Raw genomic sequence first — 27,883 nt, forward strand, 5'->3', positions numbered from 1 at the left:
CATCACCTGCTCTATTCTTTACTTGGTGCTTGTCACTAAATCAACTCTAAATCGTCTCACTTTGTAAAAATTATACTTTGCTAAAGAACACAGAGCCCATGCAATATATTAATAAATGCAGCCTCTCTTGTTCCTTCGATCCATTTTAAAAACTCCTATCTCCAATCCTTCAATTATTGGTCAGCTTTTGAGCTAGCTATACTCTTCTCTAATATTCACTGCCAGAAATGCTCCACTACCCTTTAAAGTTTTTATTTATTTATTATTTTTGACGGGGCTGGGTTTTGGTTGCTCTGCCTCCTGCCGGTCGGTGGCTTTCTGACAGGGGCTGTTCTCCGGTGCGGTGTGCGGGCTTCTCATTGTGGTGGCTTCTCCTGCTGCAGAGCCCAGGCTCTAGGCGTGTGGTCTTCAGTAGCTGGGGCTCATGGGCTTAGTTGCCCCTCGGCATGTAGGATCTTCCTGAACCAAGGATCCAACCCGTGTCCCCTGCATTGCAAGGCGAATTCTTAACCACCAAACCACCAAGTCCTGTATTGTTCCAATTTTTAATACTACTGAAGTGAGCACAATGTTTATTAATATACAAAGACCCCTGGGGAAGGCACATGTAATGTAGGCTGTTCCAGCATACTTTTAAGAGACCCCAAGGTAACAGATGGCAGCGTCGAGTCCATACCCAAGGCAGGGTGCAGCAACTGTGGGCCATGGGGAAACTTCTCCCTGGGGGAGTTGCCAGCCACCTGGAGAACCAGGACCAGGGCCCTCCCGGCCCCAGGCAGGCAGTCAGAGGGGCGGGGGGACCAGGAGCCATCCCGGGAGCCCCACCTTGAGGCCACTGTCAGAGAGCATGCCTCCCACCAGCCGGTGCCTGCGGACCAACTGCCAGGATGTCAGAGACCAGGCAAGGGGACGCGGGCAGAGCTGGCCTTGTTTAAGCTCAGGTCTCCTGAGCTGTGTGGGCAGGCAGGGCCTGACTCCATGAGCTCACAGTGACCTGTCCCAGCGAGGAGTCAAGAGTGCGGGGACTTCAAAAACAAGTCAATTAAGTGGTGCACAGGGCCTGCATATAACAACCCTGTGATTGTGCCCTGCGCCATCAGTTTAGAAAGCATTTCACATGCTTTTCTTGGTACGTCACCCTATGAGGCAGTCAGGACAGCTCCAGGACTGTTACTCCACAGATGCGGAAACTAGGGTTCAGAGAGGCTGAGATGTGTGTGAACTCTCAAGACAGTAAAAAGGGGGAAGGCAATGTGGGATATTTACTGGCACCTCTTATGAGCAGGCACGTTCCCATATCTGACCTCATTTAACCTCCGGGACCGTGCTGGAGGTATGAGCTATAAGCCAAATAAACGAAGTTAAGAATCCTACCCAATAGAAAGATGGTAACGACAACTCTATATGAGAGACAGCAAAAGAGACACAGATACAGAGAACAGACTTTTGAACTCTGTGGGAGAAGGTGAGGGTGGGACGATTTGAGAGAATAGCATTGAAACACGTATATTACCATACGTGAAATAGATGACCAGTCCAAGTATGATGCATGAAACTCAAAGCCAGTGTACTGGGACAACCCAGAGGGATGGGATGGGGAGGGAGGTGGGAGGGGGTTTAGGGACAGAGGGACACATGTACACCCGTGGTTGATTCATATCAGTGTATGGCAAAAACCACCACAATATTGTAAAGTAATTAGCCTCCAATTAAAATAAATAAATAATTTTTTTAAAAAAAGAATCCTACCCAAGATGTGGCAGGTTTGAATTTGTTAATTACAGGCAGCCCCCAACTTTAAGTGTGGTCAAGAGATAGTCTCCCAGTGAAATAGGGCTTTTATGGTATTTAGGTACTCAAGCTAGTCCAAGGAGGGCCAGTTAACCCACAATACTCCAGAATTCTTGAACATGCATAGTGAACACTAGAAAAACATTACTGTAACACCACTAATTGAAACAGAAAAGCAATAGCATTTGATTTAAAAAAAATAATTATTCTTTATCTTGAATGTTTGCCTGAAAATCTGAGGCCAGATAGAAGAATGGACATAATTTCCCCTGCCCTATTTTAGAATTTAAAGAAAAAGAAGAAAAAAACAGGACTCAATGGACATGAATCTGAGCAAACTCTGGGAGACTGTGAAGGACAGGGAGGCCTGGCCTGCCGCAGTCCATGGGGTCACAAAGAGTTGGACACGACTGAGCGACTGAACAACATGTGGGAGTGGGGCAGGGGGCAACAGCCGCCCGAGGGGAGCAGGCCGGAGAAAAAAGGACAGAGTCAGCTGACCCAGTAGGGATGTTACGAAAGGAAGAAGCAGGCGCCTGGGAGCTAGCTCCACGGGAAGGGGCCGGCAGGATGGCCAGAGACCCTGAATTTTCTCCTGCTCAAGAGGCTGCTTCCCACGAGAACCAGACATCCGGCCTCCACAGAAATATGACAGAGGATCTGCCAACTGCTGGGGAGCTGGGGATTCAGAGGCCTGAGAACAAAGCGCAAGAGCAGTTCTGTTTTCTAGGGAAGAGGAATGTGTTTCCAATGGGTAGGACCCGAAGTGGATTTAAATCCCTGCCGTCACACACAAAAGTCTGGAAGTAGGGGCAGGTGAGGGGTCGCAGCAGCTGGAAAACCCCTTCCGTCCTGGGAAGTAGAGCCCAAGGCTCTGACTGCTTTCAGCTCTGAGGCTGAGATGATAGGTTCCAATCTTGGAGCCACACTTACCAGCTATGCAACCCAGCAAGTGGGTCACTTGTCTGAGCCTCAACCCCTCCTGAACAGGCAATAAACTTCCCACCCAGGGCCACCTCAGAGAATAAGACCTACAGAACAACTCACACAGAGAGTCAGGCACACAGCGGCAGGGGCGCATACAACATGTAATCAACACAGGTCACCTCGCATCCTGGCTGGCTCCCTCACTTCCTTCCAAGCCCACTTTGAGCCAGGTCATGAGGCTGCAACTCAAGGGTTGTTGTTCAGTTGCTCAGTCGTGTGCGAACTCTTTGCGACCCCATGGACTACAGCATGCTGAGCTTCCCCGTCCTTCACTATCTCCTAGAGTCTGCTCAAACTCATGTCCATTGAGTCAATGATGCCATCCAACCACCTGATCCTCTGGTTGCCCCCTTCTCCTTCTGCCTTCAATCTTTCCCAGCAACTGAAGGGTGGAAGAGGTCTTTCATGATTCAAAGAGGATATAAAGAGATAAGAGGCATGATTCTAATTTGAAATCAGAGTCTGACAGCTGATCAGGCTGTGGAGGCCACCATCTCCCATTCGTGGAGCCCTGCAGCAAAGGGGCTTGCAGTAGGCATGCACCCGCTCCCGGGTCAAAGCAGAGCAGCCAAGCCAATGAAAGTGTCTATAGACCCCTAGTTCCCAGTATTCTTAGGTAATGTCAGAGCTGGAAAGAGCCACATATCTGGTTCCACATCCTCACTGAACAGATGAGGAAACAGGCCCAGAGAGGGGAAGGGCTTTTCCCAGTCACACAGCCCAGCAGAGGAAGTGCTGGGCTTAGGAATCAGATGTGCCAAAACCCAGACTGGCAGCCAGAATCCCCTTTGTTAGGAAATACTTGCTCATTTACCACAAGTATCTGATGAATTTGCTTCCAGTCTTTCAAAAATACATCAGCGCTCAATTGCTAAGTCATGTCTGACTCTTTACAACACCATGGACTATAGCCGGCCAGGTTCCTCTGTCCATGGGATTTCCCAGGCAAGAATACAGGAGTGGGTTGCCATTTTCTTCTTCAGGGATCTTCCCAACGCAGGGACTGAACTTGTATCTCCAGCACTGGCAGGCAGGTTCTTTACCACTGAGCCATCAGGAAAGCTCCTTTTAAAAATATGGTCCATGGGAGAAGGGAATGGCAAACCACTTCAGTATTCTTGCCTTGAGAACCCCATGAACAGTATGAAAAGGCAAAGTGACAGGATACTGAAAACGGAACTCCCCAGGTCAGTAGGTGCCCAATATGCTACTGGAGATCAGTGGAGAAATAACTCCAGAAAGAATGAAGGGATGGAGCCAACGCAAAAACAATACCCAGTTGTGGATGGGACTGGTGATAGAAGCAAGGTCCAATGCTGTGAAGAGCAATATTACATAGGAACCTGGAATGTTAGGTCCATGAATCAAGGCACATTGGAAGTGGTCAAACAGGAGATGGCAAGAGTGAATGTCAACATTCTAGGAATCAGCGAACTAAAATGGACTGGAATGGGTGAATTTAACTCAGAAGACCATTATATATACTACTATGGGCAGGAATCCCTTAGAAGAAATGGAGTAACCATCATAGTCAACCAAAGAGTCCAAAATGCAGTACTTGGATGTAATCACAAAAATGACAGGATGATCTCTGTTCGTTTCCAAGGCAAACCATTCAATATCACGGTAATCCAAGCCCATGCCCCAACTAGTAATGCTGAAGAAGCTGAAGTTGAATGGTTCTATGAAGACCTACAAGACCTTTTAGAACTAACACCCAAAAAGATGTCCATTTCATTATAGGGGACTGGAATGCAAAAGTAGGAAGTCAAGAAACACCTGGAGTAACAGGAAAATTTGGCCTTGGAGTACGGAAAAGCAGGGCAAAGGCTAATAGAGTTTTGCCAAGAGAACGCACTGGTCATAGCAAACACCCTCTTCCAACAACACAAGAGAAGACTCTACACATGGACATCATCAGATGGTCAACACTGAAATCAGATTGATTATATTCTTTGCAGCCAAAGATGGAGAAGCTCTATACAGTCAGCAAAAACAAGACCGGGAGCTGACTGTGGCTCAGATCATGAACTCTTTATTGCCAAATTCAGACTTAATTTGAGGAAAGTGGGGAAAACCACTAGACCATTCAGGTACGCCCTAAATCAAATCCCTTATGACTATACAGTGGAAGTGAGAAATAGATTTAAGGGACTAAATCTGATAGACAGAGTGCCTGATGAACTATGGATGGAGGTTCGTGACACTGTATAGGAGACAGGGATCAAGACCATACCCATGGAAAAGAAATGCAAAAAGGCAAAATGGTTGTCTGAGGAGGCCTTACGAATAGCTGTGAAAAGAAGAGAAGCGAAAAGCAAAGGAGAAAAGGAAAGATATTCCCATTTGAATGCAGAGTTCGAAAGAATAGCAAGGAGAGATAAGAAAGCCTTCCTCAGCAATCAATGCAAAGAAATAGAGGAAAACAACAGATTCAGAAAGACTAGAGATCTCTTCAAGAAAATTAGAGATACCAAGGAAATATTTCATGCAAAGATGGGTTCGATAAAGGACAGAAATGGTACGGACCTAACAGAAGCAGAAGATACTAAGAAGAGGTGGCAAGAATACACAGAAGAACAGTACAAAAAAGATCTTCATGATCCAGATGATCACGATGGTGTGATCACTCACCTAGAGCCAGGCATCCTGGAATGTGAAGTCAAGTGGGCCTTAGGAAGCATCACTGTGAACAAAGCTAATGGAGGTGACGGAATTCCAGTTGAGCTATTTCAAATCCTGAAAGATGATGCTGTGAAAGTGCTGCACTCAATATGCCAGCAAATTTGGAAAACTCAGCAGTGGCCACAGGACTGGAAAAGGTCAGTTTTCATTCCAATCCCAAAGAAAGGCAATCCCAAAGAATGCTCAAACTACCGCTCAATTGCACTCATCTCACACACTAGTAAAGTAACGCTCAAAATTCTCCAAGCCAGGCTTCAGCAATACATGAACCGTGAGCTTCCAGATGTTCAAGCTGGTTTTAGAAAAGGCAGAGGGTGTCAGGGAATGTTTCACAGCAGGATTCCTGTGTGCTGCTTCCTGTGTCTCTTGAGCCCTCCGTTCCTGATCAGTTCCTGTCAGCACTGTCAGTTCCAAGCCACTCCCAGGACTGAAATCCTAGAGATGGGATGCTTGCGTAGGATTTCCTTCATTAGCTTTTCCATTTGGTGAAAGGGATTTTTTCCACCCTCTTTTGATATGGATTGCCTTTTGGCCTTGTGGCCTCTATTTCTTCTTGTTTCCTTGGTAACTTGTAAAGTCTGGTCTTTTGATCTTCGTCTGAAGAAGCTACCTTGTAATATGGTATATATACTCAGACAGAATTCAATAAAGTACCCTTGTTCCACCAGAAAAAAAAAAAAAAAAGAAAAGGCAGAGGAACCAGAGATCAAATTGCCAACGTCTATTGGATCATCAAAAAAGCAAGAGAGTTCCAGAAAAACATCTATTTCTGCTTTATTGACTATGTCAAAGTCTTTGACTGTGTGGATCACAATAAACTGTGGAAAAGTCTGAAAGAGATGGGAATACCAGACCACCTGACCCACCTCTTGAGAAACCTATATGCAGGTCAGGAAGCAACAGTTAGAACTGGACATGGAACAACAGACTGGCTCCAAATAGGAAAAGGAGTACGTCAAGGTATATTGTCACCCTGCTTATTTAACTTATATGCAGAGTACATCATGAGAAATGCTGGGCTGGAAGAAGTACAAGCTGGAATCAAGACTGCTGGGAGAAATATCAATAACCTCAGATATGCAGATGACACCACCCTTATGGCAGAAAGTGAAGAGGAACTAAAAAGCCTCTTGATGAAAGTGAAAGAGCAGAGTGAAAAAGTTGGCTTAAAGCTCAACATTCAGAAAACTAAGATCATGGCATCTGGTCCCATCACTTCACGGCAAATAGATGGGGAGACAGTGGAAGCAGTGTCAGACTTTATTTTTCTGGGCTCCAAAATCACTGCAGATGTTGACTGCAGCCATGAAATTAAAAGACGCTTACTCCTTGTAAGGAAAGTTATGACCAACCTAGATAGCATATTAAAAAGCAGAGACATTATTTTGCCAACAAAGGTCTATCTAGTCAAGGCTATGGTTTTTCCAGTGGTCAGGTATGGATGTGAGAGTTGGATTGTGAAGAGAGTTGAGTGCCAAAAAATTGATGCTTTTGAACTGTGGTGTTGGAGAAGACTCTTGAGAGACCCTTGGACTGCAAGGAGATCCAAGCAGTCCATCCTAAAGGAGATCAGTCCTCGATGTTCATTGGAAGGACTGATGCTGAAGCTGAAACTCCAGTACTCTGGCCACCTCATGCGAAGAGTTGACTCATTGGAAAAGACCCTGATGCTGGGAGGGATTGGGGGCAGTAGGAGAAGGGGACGACAGAGGATGAGATGGCTGGATGGCATCACCGACTCGATGGACATGAGTTTGACTAAGCTCCGGGAATTGGTGATGGACAGGGAGGCCTGGCGTGCTGCGATTCATGGGGTCGCAAAGAGTCAGACACGACTGAGCGACTGAAGTGAACTGAAACATAATTTAAGATTATATTTAAATATAGCATGATATACAATAGTATAATTTTAAATTAAATTATACATGAACACTTTTTTTAAAGAAACTTAATTTCATTGCCTCCTGGGTATGCTGTGATTATTCAGTGTTTATTGAATGAATGGATGGATTTTTATCTCCACTATCCCAGTCCACGTCTCAGCCTTTTTATCAGCTTCTTCCTGAATGACAGGAATAGGCCCTAAATTGGTGCCCTCCTCTGGATACCCCTTCACCCAGAGCCTTTCCTCCCCATACCCACCCAGTCCTACCATGGCCTCCACAGAAGGGCGCCCAGGGCCAAGGAGGGCAAATGAGGCTGCTCAGAGAAGTCCCCTAATCCTGCTCCTCTCGCCGTCAAGGCTGACCTTGGGACACCCTTTGGACAAGTCGTGGGACAGATCTGGGACCTCCAGACACCCTCTCCCCTGGATCCACCCCCCAACGCCCCCAGCTGCTCCTTCACACTAATGGTGCTCCTCTCACTCAACAGCTGGGTCTGCCTTTGCTTTTTCTCTCCCTTCCCCCTGGTACTGGGACTCGGAAAGACCTTGAGCCCCTGGCGGGACTTCAAGGGAATAATTCAATCATAGACAATTAGGGCGAGGGACTTCCCTGGTGGCCCAGTGGCTACGAATCTGTGCTCCCAGTGCAGGGGAGCAGATCAATCCCAGGTTTGATCTCTGATCAGGGAACTAATCAGTTCCCAACTAAGAGTTCCCACATGCCTCGACTAAAGATCTCACATGCTGCAACTAAGACCCGGTACAGCCACATTAATTTTTTAAAAAGAAAAGAAAATTAAGCCTAGTTTGATGGGGGGACCCTTTCATAATGTATACAGATAACAAATCATCATGTTGTATACTTTAAAAGTCTTACAATTTTACTTGTCAATTATGCCCCAATAAGGCATTAAAAGAATATTAAGGCCAGAGCCTGGGAAACTGGCAGGACCTGAGGAGACAGGGGCTCAGCAAGGCCCAGTACTGCTGAAGGCCGGGGAATGAGTGAGTTCTCCACAATGGGGCATACCCCAGGCATAGGGCCTGGGAGATACCCTGACAGGAGGTAAGAGAGAGTCATGGGCAGAGTATCCCTGACTTGGGAGGAGAGTCCGGAGTGTGTCTGACCCCCCAGATCAAGGGTAAAGAGAGCTCAAGAATGAGTGTGTGGCCCACAGAGGAAAGGCAGCTGAAGACAGACGGGCGGCGCCTTCCCTCCCTGAGATGGGCGTCTCCTGGGGAGCACGCCGGGGGCCTGGCTGTGACCAGAGGCCCTCTGGCTGGAGCTGGTGCTGAGGAGCCTCCTGGTGAGACTGGACGGTGAGCCTGGAAGGGCGTGGACCCTCCACCAAACCCCAGGGCCCAATGCCCGAGACCCCACTGAGCAGGAACAGGGTGGGACGGAAACCAAACAAACTGCTCCTTTAAAGCCACCTGAAATTCATGTTTCAGGAATGTTTGATTTGGGGCTTCTCTTTCCTGCAGCAGGATATTTAAACAAAACAAACCTTTAAAAGCTTCAACTCCAAAGCTCAGAGCACTCTGTGTGCCTCCTGGTCTCCGCTTCAGGAACAAACCTCCTTTACTCTTTGGTCTGGACTGTATCCAAGGCAGATGGAGCCCCTGGATCAAGGCAGAGGCAGCCCACGTCCCTGCCGAGGGTTCACAACCAGACCTCTCAGCCTTCCAGAGGCTTCCTCGCCAGGGGCTCAGAGAGGCTGGCAGTTGGGGGTGCTAGCTAGGAGCAGAAAGGGCCGCATCCCTGCCCCAAACCCAAGTCCGGCTAGTTCTTCCCTAGGGAAGAAACTTGGTGGGGAAGAGAGCAAGCTGAGAAGTCACCCAGGGAACGTGACCCAGGCTGGGTCTGTCTGGGATTGAAAGGGAGGTGGCCCATCCTCAGTCCTGGCCATTTCCAAATGATCCAAACCCAGAGCCTGCAGAACTAGCAGAGGAAGCAGAGACAGAGGGCCGGGGGGAGGTGGGGGTTTCTCCTGCCAGGCTCCCCAAGTCCAGGCCTAGCCCTCACAAGGCTCCCTTTACAGTAGTCCCACACCCACGGGGCTGTGGCAGGTGTGAAGAAGTGAAAGTTCCAAGCGCTGGAGGCAGCCAGGCTTCTGCAGATGCAGTGGTTGACAACGAGAGGCCAGTGGCTTCCCTGGGGCCATATCACCAGGAAGCACAGGGCCTGCCTTCCAACCCCGCTCTCCTGCCGTCCCATCCTGGCATCCCACTGCCTGGCCAGGCAAAGAGCAGACAGGAGAGTGTTCTTTCCACGTTGTGTCTGCAGGGGCTGTAGAACAGATACCTAGGGACAACTGGGTAGAAGACTTTCCGGCCCAGATAGCCAAGGGTCCTGCCCAGGGATCGGTACTCCTGTTTGGTGACCTAATGCTCCCCCCTTCCCCCAACTGGGGGACAGAGGAGGTTCAGGCAAAGGACCCTAATGGGTCACTGAATAAGCCCTGCCTACGGCCCAGTCTGCCTCGGGGCTTGTACCCAAACCCAGGACACTCATACCTGGCCACGAAGTCATAGACTCCCAGGAGGGCAGGGCAGGAATAGCCCCAGGGATCCTCCAGAAAGCTCTATCCGTGTAGATAAGGAGAGGGAGGCCTGAGGACTGTCCAGGGTCACGCCCACAGAAGTAACTACAGCATCTTTCCCACAAATCATTTTGAGGGTTAAATGAGATAATACAAGCCAAGCACTAAGCCTACAGTTAGCATCAAACTAAGATCATGGCATCTGGTCCCATCACTTCATGGCAAATAGATGGGGAGACAGTGGAAGCAGTGTCAGACTTTATTGTTTTGGGCTCCAAAATCACTGCAGATGGTGACTGCAGCCATGAAATTAAAAGACGCTTACTCCTTGGAAGGAAAGTTATGACCAACCTGGATAGCATATTAAAAAGCAGAGACATTACTTTGCCAACAAAGGTCTGTCTAGTCAAGGCTATGGTTTTTCCAGTGGTCATGTATGGATGTGAGAGTTGGACTGTGAAGAAAGCTGAGCGCCAAAAAATTGATGCTTTGGAACTGTGGTGTTGGGGAAGACTCTTGAGAGTCCCTTGGACTGACTGCAAGGAGATCCAAGCAGTCCATCCTAAAGGAGATCAGTCCTGGGTGTTCACTGGAAGGACTGATGTTGAAGCTGAAACTCCAATACTCTGGCCACCTTATGCGAAGAGCTGACTCACTGGAAAAGACCCTGATGCTAGGAGGGATTGGGGGCAGGAGGAGAAGGGGACGACAGAGGATGAGACGGCTGGATGGCATCACCGACTCGATGGACATGAGTTTGAGTAAACTCCGGGAGTTGGTGATGGACAGGGAGGCCTGGCGTGCTGCGAATCATGGAGTCGCAAAGAATCGGACACAACTGAGCGACTGAACTGAACTGAGCATCAAACTGATAGTTATCACTGTCGTCACTTTTGTGATTTTGCCTGTGGGAGCCAAGTTATTATACCAGACCTCCAGAAGATAAGTGCCCTTCCTGTTTACAGTCCAGGCCTCTGACCCACGGGGAGTGGTGGGAAGCAGGAGACAGGGACCCAGTCTCGCCTGGCCTCTACTTAGCTCTATGATCCCAGGACAAGCCCTGCTGAGCCTCTCTCTGAGTGCCAGTGTCTTGGTTTTCTCTTCACTGAGAAGTCAGCTAGATATTCAGTGTGGGGATATCCCTTCTAGTGTGGGAATCTCCAATTTCAGCAGCAAAACAGTCCCAGAAGCAGCAGAAGCAGCTGGGGGAGCACGTGCCTGGCTCAGAAGAGGAACCGGTCAGAGACAAAGGCGCCCTGTGCAGGCCCTGTCTCTGGCCTGGCCCAGAGTTCTAGAGGTTTCCATACCCAGGCCCAAGGGCTTCCAAGAACCACATTTGAAAATTATTACTTGAAAGCCGTCAGACAGTTTACTTTCTGTTCCCAGAAGCAGTCGTCCAAGAAAGGTGGTGAGGGGTGGAGAGAGACAGGCAGAGTCATCGTAGGGAGAGCATGGAAGACAGTGAAAGGAGGAAGAGGGCAGAGAGAGAGGACACAGAGTGGAAAGGTGAGAAGAGGTGAGGCAAAGACAGACATGGACAGACAGACCGGGAGGCTACAGGAAGAGGGCAGAGCCAGCGGGAGCAGCGGGAGGTGGCTCTGAGCGAGGCCGGGGGAATAGGGTTCAGACGACCACAGCCTTGACTTTCTTCAACCCAAGATACCGCCTGGCCTCGAAATAGATGCAACAAGGTGTTTTCTTAACAGGAAACCCCTCAGCCTGTAGGAGAGCACAGCCGTTGGCGGGTAGGGGTGGGGTGATCTTGCTGCTCCCTTGAACATGCTCAGCCCACACCTCCATTCCCCTGTGGCCCGGGGATACAAACATGCCTTGACTTTCTGTAACACAAGACCACAAACCTCCTCTCCAGACACACTTCTCTTTTGCTGCCTGGCCACCAGGAAACCCACACCCAACGGCAGCCCCAGTATTGGTATCCCCAAGGCCCCAGCAGGTCATAAAGTCCTGCTTCGGGCATCACGGGGATCCTATCGTGGGGACGATCGCTACACTGATTAAGCACCTGCCACGTGCCAGCGTCAGGGTCACGCTCTCCACGTGCACTGCATAATGAATCCTCATAAAGGCACAAGAGAGGCAATGATTCATCCCATTATATGGTGGGCCGTCCAGCTTCAGCGCCCATACCTTAGCCACTACTCTGAACTGAAATAAAATATAACTGCCTAGGAAGCACAGTGTCATGACAATAAATAAGGAGCTTCGGCCCTGCCACTTAGCAGCTGTGTGACCTCGGGGAAATGATTTGTTTGCTCAGTCAGTTCTGGTTTCTTCAACTCCACGGTGAGAATAACAACTCCAGAGGGTTGTTGTGAGGATTAAGGGAGATCATGTGAACCAGCGCGCCCAGGTCCTGGCCCAGTGAGGCTCAGTAAAGGCTTGTTTCCCAGGACAGGTCTGGCAAACCGTCAGCCCAGCCACTTCCCTCCCCTGTGCTCCATGTGCAAGAATTGGAGGAGGATGTGGGCATGGCTGGAGCATCACCTGGGTGCCCAGGAGCCCAGGAGGCCCAGCCAGCAAGGGGCAAGCTCTCTGGGAGGTATGAGGACTCTGGCTCCCCAATTCCAGGCTTCAGCCACCTTCTCTGCCCTGTTTCTCCCTGCCCTGCCCCACCCTCAGCCACTGGCAGGGCCCCCTTGGGTGGGGCGGGCAGGGCAGGGCGAAGGCAAGGCAGCAGGGTGTCATTATCGCTCCCGGCAGAGCTGGTGTCAGAGTTAAGCCTGCCTTCTTATCCGGTCCCCAGGCCCTGTGCTGACATGTCCTGCTGGCTCTGCAGGGCTGCCCAAGTCCCTCCGAGCAGGAACAGGAGGGGTAGCCCAGGAAACGGAGAACACGTTTGGACACTGAGTCATCCCATCCCTTCTCTCTCTAGTGAAAATGTGTGAAATTGAGGGTGCAGGGGCAGCTGGATGAGGTAACCCCTAAGGGGCTTCCAGCTCTGACGAGTTAGGACTCTGACCACTGTGAGCTCGCCATGATGGTCCTCCCTGCTTACAGACGAGGGCCCTGAGACCAAGCAGAGGAAAGAGGCTCGCTCCCACAGCACACTAGTTGTAGCAGAGCTGAGTGACACTCAGGTCTCCCGACTGCTGGCCCAGGGCTCTTCCCGCCCCACGCGCACCGACCTTCTAGAAGGTCATGGAGGGAAGGGATAAAGATGAAAAGGGGGTGTCTGCTTCCAGGCTCCCCCTCCTTCCTTTTGTTCCAGGAGTGGCCTGGGGACCCCACAGAGGGGCTCCAGACATGTGGGCACCAGACAGCCCTGCAGGGGTGGGGGTCACCCCTTGGTTCCTGTCCAAGGGACGGTAGGGACTGCAGGGCTTCCAGGTTGTGTGTGGAGAGCTGGCCCCGTTTTCGGACCTGATAACACCCCTCCCCATATCGGTCGGCCAAAGACTGCGAGGGGTGTGTCTGGGAGTCACAGGCAGGCTCAACAGAAATGTGGAGAAGGCAGGAAGGCAAGGTGGGCACAGTTCAATGGAAGCCCCCAGCCTGGTAGGAAAGAATTTTGAGGGTGCCCAAGACTTGGGGGAGAGAGTGTAGGGGAGTCAGAGGAAGGGGTGAGCCAGCTCCATGAACACCCCTCCATCCAGGCCTTGGCCCAGGTTCCTGAATCCTCTTCCTCTCTGGTGGAGGCTTGGACCACCCTGAGGACTCCCATTTGGGAGGAGGACTGAGAGCCTCTCCTCACTGCTGGGCAGCCTGGGTGGAGCTGTGTGCTCAGAACACACACAAACAGGCCCCTCACACAGATCTGTGCATCACATACACACCTGGGGTCCGGGGCTCGAAGAGTCTCCCGTCCCCATCCCCACACATGCGACCATGCACTGTGGGCTTCCCAGACAGGGACGGCTGCTTCAGCGTTACTTGTAAACATGGCCCCTGAGGATTTTTGATGTGGCCGCTGAGGGCTTTTACAACAAGGTTAAAACTGGGCTGCCTTTTTGTAAGGTGGTCAGTACCTTGCATGCCTCCCCAGAACCCAAGGTTAATTCTGAGAGCTGAGAAAACAAGGGTGCTTAGGACAGGGGAGACCCTGGGGCCAAGGCAGATGGAGTGAGATAGAACCGGAGTCTCTGCGTTGAACGAGGCTGGCCAGGAGCCCAAGAGCTAGAGCCAGAGGGGTGGGTGGGGCTGGGGCTGGGGCGGAGGAAGAGGGAAGGGCCGCCTCCAAGGGGACCCAGATTAGAGAGAACCGGAGCCAAGTCCTGTATCGTAGGTCACCCACCTCCCCAGGCTGGGCCCCCAGCACACAAACAGGCATGCACACACAAGCGCATACCTTCACGCGTCCCTGGAGTGCTCATCCAACCATTCCCTTGCGCCTTCACCACACCCCCTTCACCGGGATACACGGGTGGTAGGAAGCAGTGTGGTCAGTGCCCATCCTGAGGGTAACAGAGAACCCTCTGACCCCTTTACCTCCCGGGATGAGGCAGGGGGAGGGCCCACTCCTAGCCGGAGGGCCAACCCCAGCCCTCACGGTCGGCTCCAGCGTGCCGGCTGAATCAGGTCCAGCTTGGCGAATTCCCAGGCGACGGGCGCCCCCTGCAGTCAGACTGGGGTGCAGCAGGGCAGAGGCTGGGACTTGGGCGGACACTCCTGCATCACTGCGTTTTCTCTTCCATCATCTTCAGCCTTTTCTGTGGCTGCTATGGTTGCCCCATTTGAAGGATGACAGCAATGTTGAGTGTCTTGCCCAAGGTCGCAGAGCCAGTCAGTGCTGGACCCTCTGGGGGGCTTTGTCCCAGCCCTTCAGAGCCCGCCCCCTTCACACTCCCTCGAACCTAGGACAGACAGTGCAGCAGGCAGCTGTAAAAGGTAGGCAAAGGGTGTTTAATGCGCTTGCGGTCTCAATACTCCCTCCAGGGGAGTGGGCAAGGGCAGGCGGCAGGGCACAGGGTCTTCACGAGAGGCTCAAGAGGTGAGGTTCGGGTGCAGGGACTCCTGGCATCTCCCGGGGCGAAAGGGCAAGAAGTAGACCGAGCCTCGTCTGGGGGGCTCCCGCAGCCGGGGCAGCACTGGGCTGGCGTGGAGCTGAACACAGAGCAGGGGGATGGGGTCTGTCCTCGAGGCCCGCCCCACAGCCCACCCACTGCGGAGCAAGGCACTGCCCAGGCCACCGCCCGCCAACAGGCAGGGCAAAAGGAGGGGGCGGCAGGGTCCCTGGGGGGCTGTGGGTTACCCACCGCCACTTCATCCCTAATGCTCCACTTCCACATGATTCATAGACCCGGTTTCACAGTAAAAGATGCCTTTAAATAATGGAATCCCACATCACCATCCGCCCCCGCAATGGTAAACCACTGGACTAGTCTCAATTCTCATGAAGAGCTGAGCAAACTGAGGCCCAGAAAGGATAAGTGACTGGCCCAAGGCCACCCAGCAAGTGAGCAGTGTGGCCTTTTCCTTTGTGAATCCAGGGACCCCTGGGCTGTTCTGGAGGTCTGTGATTCTCCTGCCAACACTCTTCAGGCCTAAAATCCCCCTCCCTCCAGCTGACTGCTCCAGCTTCAGGGCCAGCTCAACACCGGGGGGCTTCTCCCCACACCCACAATCTGCAGACACCCTCTCCCAACACACACACGCACACATACACACTCACCTCCTGGAGGACTGCAGCCTCACCACTCCCTGGGGGACCCTTCCCTGGCTTGTCGAGACCCAGAGGTTGGGGCTGGGGGCCAGACCCAGGCCCAGGGAAGGTGGGGGTACTGAGCACCGAGGGGCACGTCGGGAAGCGCGGGGTCTGTAAGGGCACCCAGTCAGACCCCACCACTCTCTGCAGCCAGACAGCTTCGGCCATATACCTGGGGAGCACAAGCCAGATGCAGGTGGTCATGGCCTCCTGGCCTGGTCCCTCTCACTCTGGGGGGCACACAGCCTGGGCCTGGCCCTGCAAGGAGCCGGCGCCTGTCTCTTCCAGGCTGCAGTGCCCCTTCTAACCCCTCTTCTTGGGGCCAGAACCCACAGAGGCAAGGAAGGGGAGGCTTCAGGGGCTCCCACTAGGCCCTAGAGAAAACTCCGAAAGAAGAGGACCAGTGAGCATCAGGCGCCAGGAGCTATGCTAAGGGGCCAGGGGAAACCATCCAGCTTCACCCCACCCCCCCAGCCCCAGGGGCCACCACCAGGCCTCTGCTTTGCCAACTCACTTGGGTCCCAGCGGTGCACAAATTGTTAAATACCAGTTGCTGGCACAGCCGTGGTCAAAGGGGTTGTATCCCTGCAGGTATCGGCACTGGAGGGCATGAGGACAGGAAGAAGAGCTCAGATCCAGAGGACGGGGCAGGCCAACCACACCAGCCCTCTGGATGCTGGTCAGCTCAGCCCAGCCTAGGGCTGGGGCTGTGGCCAGACGCCAAGGACAAAGGAGCCAGAGGGTCAAGTAAAGCGTCCCACAACCCACTGGTGAGTAGCTCTGGCACCACACCCACATTTCCTGCCTGCTCAGGGGTCCTCCCCCATCACCTGTAGCCACTTGCGCAATCTCCTCCCCTTCTGTCTCCCCTGGCCACACACTTCCTTCTAATATCTCCTTCCAGATACACTTTTGGATCTTCCTTTTGCTGCTAAACTGCTCCAAAGACAGTTCCATCCTTGCTCCTTCAACTTCTCTACTTTCCCATCTCTTTTTTTTTTTTTTCTAAAATTGTGCCTTCACTGAATTTCACTATCTGGAAGGGTGGTTTATTAATCTCGGTTGCTCCGTTTTACAGATGGGGATACTGAGGCACCAGATGGCTAAGTAACACAGCCAAGATCTCCTTGCTGGTATGCTGTGGAACTGTGATTTGAATTTATGTAGTCTGGCTCCAGAGCCCTTGTAATCTAAGCAAGTGGCCCAGCAGAAGGTGGAGGTAGGAACGGAATGAAGTTGAGGTGTGTAAAGAATGCCTGAAATGGGTTCTGGTATTGGGAAAGAGGGCTTCCCAGGTGTCACTAGTGGTAAAGAACCTGCCTGCCAATGCAGGAGATGTAAGAGATTCAGGTTCTATCCCTGGGTCAGGAAGATCCCGTGGAGGAGAAAATGGCAACCCACTCCAGTATTCTTGCCTGGAGAATCCCATGAACAGAGGAGCCTGGCAGGCTACAGTCCATAGTGTCACACATGACTGAAGTGACTTAGCACAGATGCACAATGGGAAAGAGCCCTGTCTGGTGAATCAGGGTGCAGACCACATTTAGGTTTCTTAAGGTTGGAGATCATGGATTGAGACAGCCCCATCTGAGCAGTGGAGGGAGGGCAGGCCTATGGCCTGACTTGGGTTGTAAGAACCACAGGATGTGAGAAGGGAGAATGCTGCCCAGGAGAGGCTGAAATGAGGGACTGAGGCTAGAGAGAGAAGACATGCAGACCACAGGGGGCTGATGAGTAAGGGCTGTGCAGAGGAGTCACACATGCTGAGAACCAAAAATGGGTGGGGTGGAGGGATTAAGTCTTGACTGGAAGGATGGGAAATGGTGGGTATAGAGGTCTCCTCTGTCCTTTCAGCTGCCTCAGTGTCTCCAGCCACTCCCTCAGTGATGCAGCCAACTGCATCAGACTTCCTAAAACAGGCTTTAATAAAAAATTATTGCCATGTGGAAGGAATCCCATGATAAGGGATGTTTACTTGACCACTACAAGTAAACACAATACTGAAAGTCCAAGGTAATGCAGGAAAAGAAAAAGAAATAAAGCCATACATTGTGGAAAGGAAAAAATGAATCATGACATGATTTTCTATGTAAAATCAACAAAAAAGCTATTAGAACTAATAAATGAGTCTAGAAAAATTGTAAGACTCAAGACTAACACACAAAAATCCATTGTATTTTCTTATAGTAATAAATAAATGGAGGGATTTCCCTGTGGTCCAGTGGCTAAGACTCTGTATTCCCAATGCAGGGGGCCCAGGTTCAATTCCTTGTCAGGGAACTAGATCCCACATGCCCAAACTAAGAGTTTGCATGTCGATACTAAAGATCCCATATGCTGCAACTAAGACCCGGTGCAGCTTAATTAATTATTTTAAAATACAAATGAAAATGAAAAATTTTAAATTATAACACAAAAAATGAAATGTTTAGAAAAAGGTCTAACACAATGTAGTCAATATCTATATGCTGAAAATTGACACTAATGAAATAAATCAAAGAAGCCCTAAATAAATGGAGAGATATACCATGTTCATGGATTCAAAAACTCAGTATTATTAAAATGTCAATTTTCAAAACTGATCTATAGGTTCAAACAAAATCCAAATGAAAATCTCAGCAATGCTCTTATAGAAATCGACAAGTTGATTCTAAAATTTATATAAATTTAGGTAAGATAAGTAAGGTAACTAGAATAACCAACAAAACTTTGTAAGAGAACAAAGTTGGAGAACTCACATTGCATGATTTCAAGAAAATATAAAGTTGCTAAGCAAGACAGGGTGGTATTGATTAAAAAAAAATCAAGAGTCCAGAAATACATCTTCACCTGCATAGTCCATTGTTTTTGACAGATATTCAAAGGCAACTCAATGAAAGGATAAACTTTTCCAAAAATGGTGCTGAAATAACCCATAAGCAAAAAAAATAAATCTTGACCAATACCTTGTGTCATATACACAAATTAACCCCAAATGAATCATAGTCCTAAATATAAAACCTAAAACTATAAAATATCAAGAAAAAATATGAGAAAATCTTTGTGACTTTGGGTTAGGCAAAGATTTCTTAGTTACATATCAAAAGCACAATCCATAAAAGAAAAAACTGGCAATGTTCATCAAAACTTAAAACTTCTGATCTTTGGAAGATACTGTTGAGAAAATGAGATGACAGATGTGGAGAAAATATTTTCAAAACACGTATCTGAATCTTGATATAGAAATCTTTAAGTGAAAAGTGAAGTGAGAGTCACTCAGTCATGTCCGATTCTTTGTGACCCCATAGACTATTCAGTCCATGGAATTTTCCAGGCCAGAATACTGGAGTAGGTAACCATTCCCTTCTCCAGGCAATATTCCCAACCCAGGGATCAAACCCAGGTTTCCCACATTGCAGGTGGATTCTTTATCACCTGAGCCATAGAAATCTTAACACTCAAAATTTAAGAAGGCAAACCAACTTTTAATGGTCAAAAGACTGGAAGACTTTTAATCAAAGATATAATGATGGCAGGACTTCCTTGGTGTTCCAGTGGCTAAGACTCCGCATTCCCAATGCAGCGGGCCCTACCAACATTTCACAGACTCATCCCTGGTCAGGGAACTGGATTCCACATGTCACAACCAAGAGTTCAAATGCCGTGCAACTAAAAGATCCCACAAGCCAAAAGGAAGATCAAACGTTGTAAAGTAGTTAGCCTCCAACTAATAAAAATAAATGGAAAAAAAAAAGGAAGATCAAACGTCTCATGAGCTGCAACTAAGACCCAGCAGAGTTACATAAATAAATACTTTTTTTAAAAAAATAAACTGATGACAAATAAGAACATGAAAAGATGTTCAAGATCATTAGTCATTAGGAAAATGCAAATTAAAACCACAATGAGATATCACTACACATTTCTTAGATCGGCTTAATTTTTTTAAAAATGACAATTCCAAATGTTAATGATGCAGAGCAATTGGAATTCCTATACACTGCTTATGGAAAGTGAAGTGGTACAGCCATTTTGGAAGACAGTTTGGCAGTTTCTTATAAAGTTAAACAGTTACTATATGACACAGCAACATCACTCTTAAGTACATATCCCTCCTCCCAAAAAATGAAAACCTGTATCCACATGCCTGTACACCAACATTTATAATGGCCTCATTTCAGTTCAGTTCAGTCGCTCAGTCATGTTCGACTCTCTGGGACCCTATGGACTGCAGCACGCCAGGCTTCCCTGTCCATCACTAACTCCCAGAGTTTACTCAAACTCATGTCCATTGAGTCAGTGATATTCCTCCTGGCAATCTTGATTCCAGCTTGTGCTTCACCCAGCCTGGCACTTCCCATGATGTACTCTGCATATAAGTTAAATAAGGAGGGTGACAATATACCGCCTTGACATACTCCTTTCCTGATTTGGAACCAGTCTGTTGTTCCATGTCCAGTTCTAACTGTTGCTTCTTGACCTGCACACAGATTTCTCAGGAGGCAGGTCACATGGTGTGGTATTCCCATCTCTTTAAGAATTTTCCATAGTTTGTTGTGATCCACACAATCAAAGGCTTTGGCATAATCAATAAAGCAGAAATAGATGTTTTTCTGAAACTCTTGTGCTTTTTCAATGATCCAATAGATGTTGGCAATTTGATCTCTGGTTCCTCTGCCTTTTCTAAATCCAGCTTGAACATCTGGAAGTTCATGGTTCATGTACCGTTCAAGACTGGTTTGGAGAATTTTGAGCATTACTTTGCTAGCATGTGAGATGAGTGCAATTGTGTGGTAGTTTGAACATTTTTTGGCATTGCCTTTCTTTGGGATTGGAATGAAAACTGACCTTGTCCAGTCCTATGGCCACTGCTGAGTTTTCCAAACTTGCTGGCATATTGAGTGCAGCACTTTCACAGCATCATCTTTTAAGATTTGAAATAGCTCAACTGGAATTCTATCACCTCCACTAGCTTTGTTTGTAGTGATGCTTCCTAAGGCCCACTTGACTTTGCACTCCAGGATGTCTGGCTGTAGGTGAGTGATCACACCATTGTGGTTATCTGGGTCATGAAGATCTTTTTTGTATAGTTCTTCTATGTATTCTTGCCACCTCTTAATATCTTCTGCTTCTGTTACATCCATACCATTTCTGTTCTTTATTGTGCCCATCTTTGCATGAAATGTTCCCTTGGTATCTCTAATTTTCTTGAAGAGATCTCTAATTTTCTTGAAGGGATCTCTAGTCTTTCCCCTTCTATTGTTTTCCTCTATTTCTTTGAGGAAGGCTTTCTTATCTCTCCTTGCTATTCTTTGGAACTCTGCATTCAAATGGGTTTATCTTTCCTTTTCTCCTTGGCCTTTCACTTCTCGTCTTTTCTCAGCTATTTGTAAGGCCTTCTCAGACAACCATTTTGCCTTTTTGCATTTCTTTTTCTTGGGGACGGTCTTGAAACCTGCCTCCTGTACAATGTCACAAACCTCTGTCTTCAGGCACTCTATCAAATCTAATCCCTTGAATCTATTTCTCACTTCCACTGTATAATTGTAAGGGATTTGATTTAGGTCATACCTGAGTGGTCTAGTGGTTTTCCCTACTTTCTTCAATTTCAGTCTGAATTTGGCAATAAGGAATTCATGATCTGAGTCACAGTCAGCTCCCGGTCTTGTTTTTGCTGACTGTATAGAGCTATATATTGTCACCCTGCTTATTTAACTTATATGCAGAGTACATCATGAGAAATGCTGGACCAGATAAAGCACAAGCTGGAATTAAGATGGCTGGAAGAAATATCAATAACCTCAGATATGCAGATGACACCACCCTTATGGCAGAAAAGTGAAGAACTAAAGAGCCTCTTGCTGAAAGTTAAAGAGGAGAGTGAAAAAGTTGGCTTAAAGCTCAACATTCAGAAAACTAAAATCATGGCATCCGGTCCCATCAGTTCATGGCAAATAGGTGGGGAAACAGTGGAAACAGTGGCTGATTTTATTTTGGGGGGCTCCAAAATCACAGCAGATGGTGACTGCAACCATGAAATTAAAAGATGCTTGCTCCTTGGAAGAAAAGTTATGTCCATCCCAGACAGCATATTAAAAAGCAGAGACATTACTTTGCCAACAAAAGTCCATCTAGTCAAAGCTATGGTTTTTCCAGTAGTCATCTATGGATGTGAGAGTTGGACTATAAAGAAAGCTGACTGCCGAAGAACTGATGCTTTGAACTGTGGTGTTGGAGAAGACTCTGGAGAGTCCCTTGGACTGCAAGGAGATCCAACCAGTCCATCCTAAAGGAAATCAGTCCTGAATATTCATTGGAAGGACTGATGCTGAAGCTGAAACTCCAATACTTTGGCCACCTGATGCAAAGAGCTGACTCATTTGAAAAGACCCTGATGCTGGGAAAGATTGAAGGCAGGAGGAGAAGGGGACGACAGATGATGAGATGGGTGGATGGCATCATCGACTCAATGAACATGAGTTTGAGTAATCTCCGGAAGTTAGTGATGGACAGGGAAACCTGGTGCGCTGCAGTCCATTGGGTCACAAAGAGTCGGATACGACTGAGTGACTGAATTGAACTGAATGAAGATAATGGTGACCTCCCTTAAAAGGTCCCATGCATGCACTGCAGCACTGAGTGCCCCCGACCCTGCAGCAGACCCACGCCTCTGCCAGGGACTCCTGGGCACTCATCGGCAAGTCTGGGTCAGTCTCTCGTAGGGTCACTGCTCCTTTCTCCTGGGTCCTGGTGTGCACAAGGTTTTGTTTGTGTCCTCCAAGAGTTTGTTTCCCCAGTCCTGTGTAAGTTCTGGTGGCTCTGTGGTGAGGTTAATAGCAACCTCCTCCAAGAGGGCTTATGCCATACCGAGGTCTACTGCACCCAGAGCCCGAGCCCCTGCCCCTGCGGCAGGCCACTGCTGACCTGCACCTCCGCAGGAGACACTCAAACACAGTTCTGGCTCAGTCTTTGTGAGGTCTCTGGGTCCTGGTGCACACAAGGTTTGTTTGAGCCCTCCAAGGGTCTCTGGAAGGTATGGGGTTTGATTCTAAACGTATTTTGCCCCTCCTACTGTCTTGCTGGGGCTTCTCCTTTGCCCTTGGACATGGGGTATCTTTTTTTTGGTGGTATCCAAAATTCTCCTGTCCTGCCTCATTTGTAATCGCCAAAACCCAAAACAATGCAAATATCCTTCAATTGGTGAAAATGAGTAAACAAACTGTGACACACCTGTATAATGAAATACTACACAAATAAAAAGGAGGAAACTCCTGATATGGGAAACAACCTGGATGAATCTCAAATGGATTACACTGAGTGAATGAAAGCAGACTCAAAAGGCTATGATTACATTTATATGAAATTCTGATAAAGGAAAAACTATTGGGCTAGAAAACAATTCTGTAATTGCCAGAGGCTGCAAGTAGGGAAAGAAATGGACTACAAAAGTCCATGAGGGAATTTGGGGAGTGAGGGGAGGGTGGATGGAGCTATTCTAAATCTTGGTTATGGCAGTGGTTACAGAACTGTATTTTTGTCAAAACTCATACAACTGTGTACTAAAAAGGGTGAATTTTACTGTGTGTAAAGAAAAAAATCCTATCAAGGCTTCCAAGTTTCCATTGCACCAAGATTAAATTATCCACCTGACTTTTTTGCCTTTTAAATCTGGACAATCCCTGGCAGATCACTTGATTGTGCATGTCACACCTGCTGCAATTAGAAGTGTTCCCTCATCCTCCTACCAACATTCCACAGACTTTCAGGCTTCCGTGCTTTTTTGCAATCTTTGCCCCTCACTGCAATGCCTCGCCTTCTGCCGTCCAAAACCGCTAAGTGACATGTCCTACTCAACACCGCGGTCCTCACTGAACTCTCAGGGCTCTGAGTTTGCGCTACACAACGTCGGCAGGCCCCTCTCTCAGCGCGTTCGCTGAGTTACTCTGTGAGTTACTCTGATTTCCGGTCCCTTGTTAACACACGCGCAGGATGCAGCCTTACTCGCCTCCACGCCCAAGGCTCAAAATAATGCGCACGCGGCCTAGCGCTCACTAGTGCACCTTCGACGCAAGAAGAGTGACTACCGAGCTCCGGAAGGAGGTGAGATCTGAGCTGAATCTGCGTCTGGAAGGGCTCAAGAGGCACCTTCGAGAGAGCTCAGGCCATCAAAGACCAAGGCGAAGGAGAAAGCGGAAGGTGCGGAAGCCCGGGATGGGTAAGCTGACCACCCACCGCCCGATACCATCATGGCGCCCCGCTCGTCCCCACGTACCTTGCCCTCGTAGGAGCGCTCCGCCGCGCTCACCGACATGGCCTGGATCAGCAGCAACAGGAAGAGGGGCACCAGGAAGCCGGCGGCGGGTACAGCAACCAAGATGCTGCAGAGCAGCTAAGGAGCAGCGCCTCCGGACGGACCTCCTTGGCCCCGCCCCTCACCTAACCCCGCCCACACCAAGCCCCGCCCACCCGCTCCCTGCTCCCCCGGCCGCCTAGGGCCCGGGCCACCTCTAGCACTCTCCATCCTTGACCCTGCTAGCTCACCCCTTCGCAGTTCCTCCCATCCCCACCCATCTCTCTGACCTTACCTACCCTCACCTCGTCCCAGACCGGTCCTCTCAGGCGGCTTCACCGTCTAACCCTGCTCACCATTAGCTCTGCCCGCCCCGTGACCCCGCCCCTCTGTTGACAGCTCCTCGCCACCCTCACTGTTTGGGCCGTGGGTCCCCACAGCCCAGCGGATACGCGATGGCCTTGTCCATGGAGAAGGACAGGTGGGTCGTGCGCACCAGAAAGATCAGGCAGCTGACCAGCATGGCACCCGAGTAGAGGCATAAGGACAGGACAAGCAGCATGAAGAAGCGGAAGTTGCGGTGACCGATGCAGTTATTGACCCACTTGCAGTGGTGGTCAAAGTCCTAGGCAAGAGGGAGAGGGCTCAGGCCTTGACCCAATCTCTGATCCAGGCTCCATCGCCCCCAAATCTTATGCGTCCCCTCTAAACCACCTGCCCTTGACCTCACAAAGTGGCTTCCATTCCTAGGGAGAATCTGAGCCTCAAAGTCCTTAACCTGCTGGCATTCCCCCAGTTAGAGCACCGCAGGACTCGCAGAGCTGTAGGTCACGTCAAGAGACTTTGGAGACAGGACCTGCCTGGTCTTCTCTGGGATAAATCCTGGTGTAACTTCGGACAGGACATAGGATATCTCTAGGCATCTGTTTTCTCATCCATTGGATGAGCCTAAGAATAACACCCTTGCCCAGCCAGTCTCCCAGGATTGTAAGGACCAGTTAAGACAGCACATTGCTGAACTGTTGCAGACAGTGCACTTGGAACCCAGGAGACCAGGAGACCCTCTGGCCTAGACATTCAGAAGAGGCAGGATGTTCCCCTAGCTGGTCCTGCAGCCTGCTGAGGGCATTTGGGCATCCCGTGTCATTGAGCCCTAGGAAGAACAGCGGTGTCTGACCAGGCCCAGCATAGATGTGGATGCCCCTGTACAGTGTCTGCACCAGTGCAGAAAGGGGCCAGCCTCCCGGAAAAGGTGCAGGCACAGAGGCAGTGACCTGCCTGAGTGATCAAGAGTGGCTGGGAATTACTGCCACCTTTGGTCTTTAGCAGTCCCAGAAGTAGTTTCATGCCCACCACTGGCTCCCGTGTGAGTAGGCCTCCTGGTCCCAGACAGGTGCTGGGAGAGTAGGTGGGCAGGAGAGAGGGGCACTTACCTCCACACAGATGTTGCACCAGGGACAGTGGTAGGTCCGGGGTGGGCGGTGGAAGCAGCACTTTTGGCACCACTGCAGGCGGAAGGCCCTGTGGTTCACCCATATCACATGTACCATCAGGGGGCCCTGTTCATTGGATCCTGGCATGGGAAAAGGATTGAGCAGCAGCCGGAGGCCCTTCCATCAGTCTGCTGCAGCAGAAGGGTGGGGGCGGGCAGCCCCCCGGCATCCCTGGGCTCAGGAAGCATGGGGACCAGGTGGCAGGGGAATCCTTAGTCCCCACTGAACAAGCTGGCCAAGTTTAGAGAGGCTGGCAGTCACAGGGAAAGTGGGTTTCCAGCCTGAGGAGTTCTTTGTGAACTCAGGCCTTCAGTACTGTGACCAACGCTTTACGGAATTTGTGTGGTAGGGAGGAGGAAGAGAAAACTGAGTGGTTGTGAAGAGCTGGCTTCTCTCCCAAGAAACTTCTGCCCTGGCCCTCCCCTCCAAGGAAACTGGAAAACCTCCAAGATTCTGTTTTTTTTTTTCACACCTCCATGGCTTGAGAAATGAAGTGGCAGGTGCAGGGCCTGAGCAAATGAGGACGTGGGGTGCAGGAGCCCTGAGGCCCCAGTGGTGGGGGGGTAGGTGGGAGGAGCACTTTAGGGATCACCCCTGCAGGCAGGAGCCCCCGGGGACCAATGTCTCACCTTGATGCAAGATGCCTGGGTCTGAGAAGTTGAGTGAAATGAGACTGAAGAAGGTGAGGATAAAGAGGAGGCCTGTGATGACGGGAAAGGCCCATTCCCCGTTCTGGGCCAGCCACCTGCAACTGAGACAGGAGCAGGACTCAGCCCTGAAGCTCCAATTCACCTAGTCAGCACCCACAGACCATAAACTCTGCTCTAAATATCCAGGCTTGTGACAGATCCATAGAGACTCCACCAGTCACCCTGTATTACCAACCACCTGCAGCTCCCAAATGCAGCAAGCCCTCTCTACCTCTGTACCCTTTGCCTAGAACATCCTGCCTTCCTGACCCCTCTTCTGCACTCCCCCTTCCTCTGTACTATCATTATCTGCTTTCCTTTCTGTTGCTCTGTAAGAAACCTGATAGCTTGTGTGGGAGACTTACGGAAATGCGAAGAAGAGGCCACTGAAAATGACCAGCAGCACCACATTGAAAGCGGCAAATAAGCTTGGGAGGACCCAGGGAAGTGGGGCCTGAAGTGGGGGGTGGGGCTCCTTCATGAGCGGCATGGCATCCTTCAGGAGCGGCATGGCTGGGCCTCCTGGGCCCCCAGGCGAGATGAGAGTCACCAGGCTCCCTTCCCGCTGCTGGCTCCGGGAGCCCCATGGCCACAGCAGCCTTGGAAGCCACAGCCCAGTGTGGAAGAAAAGCGGTCCCAGTGTGACATCACAGAGGCCACGGAGAATGGGGCCAGCGGCTCTCCAGCACAACTGTCTGCAGCCAGTGACCGTCACTCCTGACAACAAACCACACCCCTGCTTGTGCTGGGGACTGAGGGGTCCTGTCCCTGCGAGGTTGGCTTCAGGACCACGTGAGATTAGAGAAACATGGGGAGAGAAGATGGGTGATGCTGCTCACCGTTTCAGGATCAGTGCTCATCAGAGGAAACAGTGTTCATCGTTCTATCTCCATCTGTTCCTTTTTTGTTATTACAAAATCGCACTTTGGGAGAGGAGGCAGCTAAACCTTCCCTTGTTTCCAGGGTTGGCTTCATGACACAAATCTGGTCAATGAGACATAGTAGATGTTGCAGGGTTTCTGGAAAGGCTTTTGCTTTCCTGATTAAAGGGGGAAAAGACACAGTTGGTACAGTTTTGCCCCTTTCTTCCTGTTTTGAACCTAGATGTGCTGGCTGGGTCCACCTCAACCCATTAGGCAATAAGTCAGCATGGGGCACAGACAGAGTGACAGTATTGACACTGAGTCACTGCCCCCAGCCTTGAACTGTCTCCCTCTGAGCAGCTTATTATGTGAGAAAATGGGTTCTGTTAACGTACAATTGATACTTGTCATTTGTTTTAGCCACTGAGCGTTGGAACCTCCCTGTGTTTGGAGGATTCCCTGAGCTATAAGTCTTGATGAAGGCAAAGGCTGTTTCTCCAGCCCAGCTGGGCCCGAAAATGCCAGGCACCCACATTCGAAACGTCTCTTGCAGCTAGCACACGGGCCTGCGGCTTGGGTGCCTCAGATTAGCCTCAGAACTGAGGCTACCACCAACCAACTGAGGAGGCCGCTGAGATGAAGTAACTGTCTTTTTAAAACTTAGACCATGGCCTCTGCTTAGAACCTTCCAATTGTTCCCAGCCCCCTCAGAGTAAAGTCCAAAGTTCTTGCCATGGCTCTCAAGGCCCTTCCTGATCTTTCCCCACTGACTCTGACCTCGTTTCCCAACACTCAGCCCCTTACTCACTCCACACCAGCCAGGCACACAGCACTCCTTGCTGTTCCTCAAACACACCTGGTATATTCCAATCCTGGGTTCTTCACACTAGCTCTTCTCTTGCCCTGGAATTCTCTGCCACATGTTTTCTCAGGACTTGCCCCCACACCTCACTGTGTTCTTTGCTCCATTGGTGCCCTCTGTGGTTATCCAGACGCCTGCATCTCCAGCTGTTTCT

The 27,883-nt window shown here is 49.9% G+C and overlaps 2 protein-coding genes across 2 annotated transcripts in view; both read right to left on the reverse strand.

Annotated features, from left to right (window-relative positions):
* TFRC (transferrin receptor) overlaps window positions 1-23,902 on the reverse strand; it is a 137,286-nt gene extending 113,384 nt beyond the window's left edge. The window contains exon 1 of the mRNA XM_043473243.1: window positions 23,805-23,902. The gene's annotated coding sequence lies outside the window, so the exon portion shown is untranslated. The remainder of the gene's footprint in view (window positions 1-23,804) is intronic.
* ZDHHC19 (zinc finger DHHC-type palmitoyltransferase 19) lies at window positions 242-26,589 on the reverse strand. Its single transcript, XM_043473246.1, has 9 exons — window positions 26,370-26,589; window positions 25,945-26,066; window positions 25,256-25,395; window positions 24,275-24,447; window positions 23,805-23,910; window positions 16,068-16,153; window positions 15,521-15,725; window positions 14,198-14,952; window positions 242-486 (listed from the first exon to the last, which is right to left on the reverse strand). The coding sequence occupies exons 1-8, from the start codon at window positions 26,513-26,515 to the stop codon at window positions 14,833-14,835; spliced, it is 1,098 nt and encodes a 365-aa protein (XP_043329181.1). The 5' UTR covers window positions 26,516-26,589; the 3' UTR covers window positions 242-486; window positions 14,198-14,832.
* Between the last annotated feature and the right edge of the window lie 1,294 nt (window positions 26,590-27,883).

The sequence above is a fragment of the Cervus canadensis genome, chromosome 7 (assembly GCF_019320065.1).
Source record: "Cervus canadensis isolate Bull #8, Minnesota chromosome 7, ASM1932006v1, whole genome shotgun sequence".
Taxonomy (NCBI): domain Eukaryota; kingdom Metazoa; phylum Chordata; class Mammalia; order Artiodactyla; family Cervidae; genus Cervus; species Cervus canadensis.

What these genes read in the sequence shown, in the direction of transcription:
- ZDHHC19 (XM_043473246.1), bottom strand. Translation starts at nt 26,515, where the DNA reads ATGCCGCTCCTGAAGGATGCCATGCCGCTCATGAAGGAGCCCCACCCC. An exon ending in CCCAGGCATCTTGCATCAAG is followed by an intron (nt 25,396 to 25,944) that starts GTGAGACATTGG and finishes TTCCCATGCCAG; the next exon opens with GATCCAATGAACAGGGCCCC. An exon ending in TCCATGGACAAGGCCATCGC is followed by an intron (nt 23,911 to 24,274) that starts GTATCCGCTGGG and finishes GCTGCTCTGCAG; the next exon opens with CATCTTGGTTGCTGTACCCG.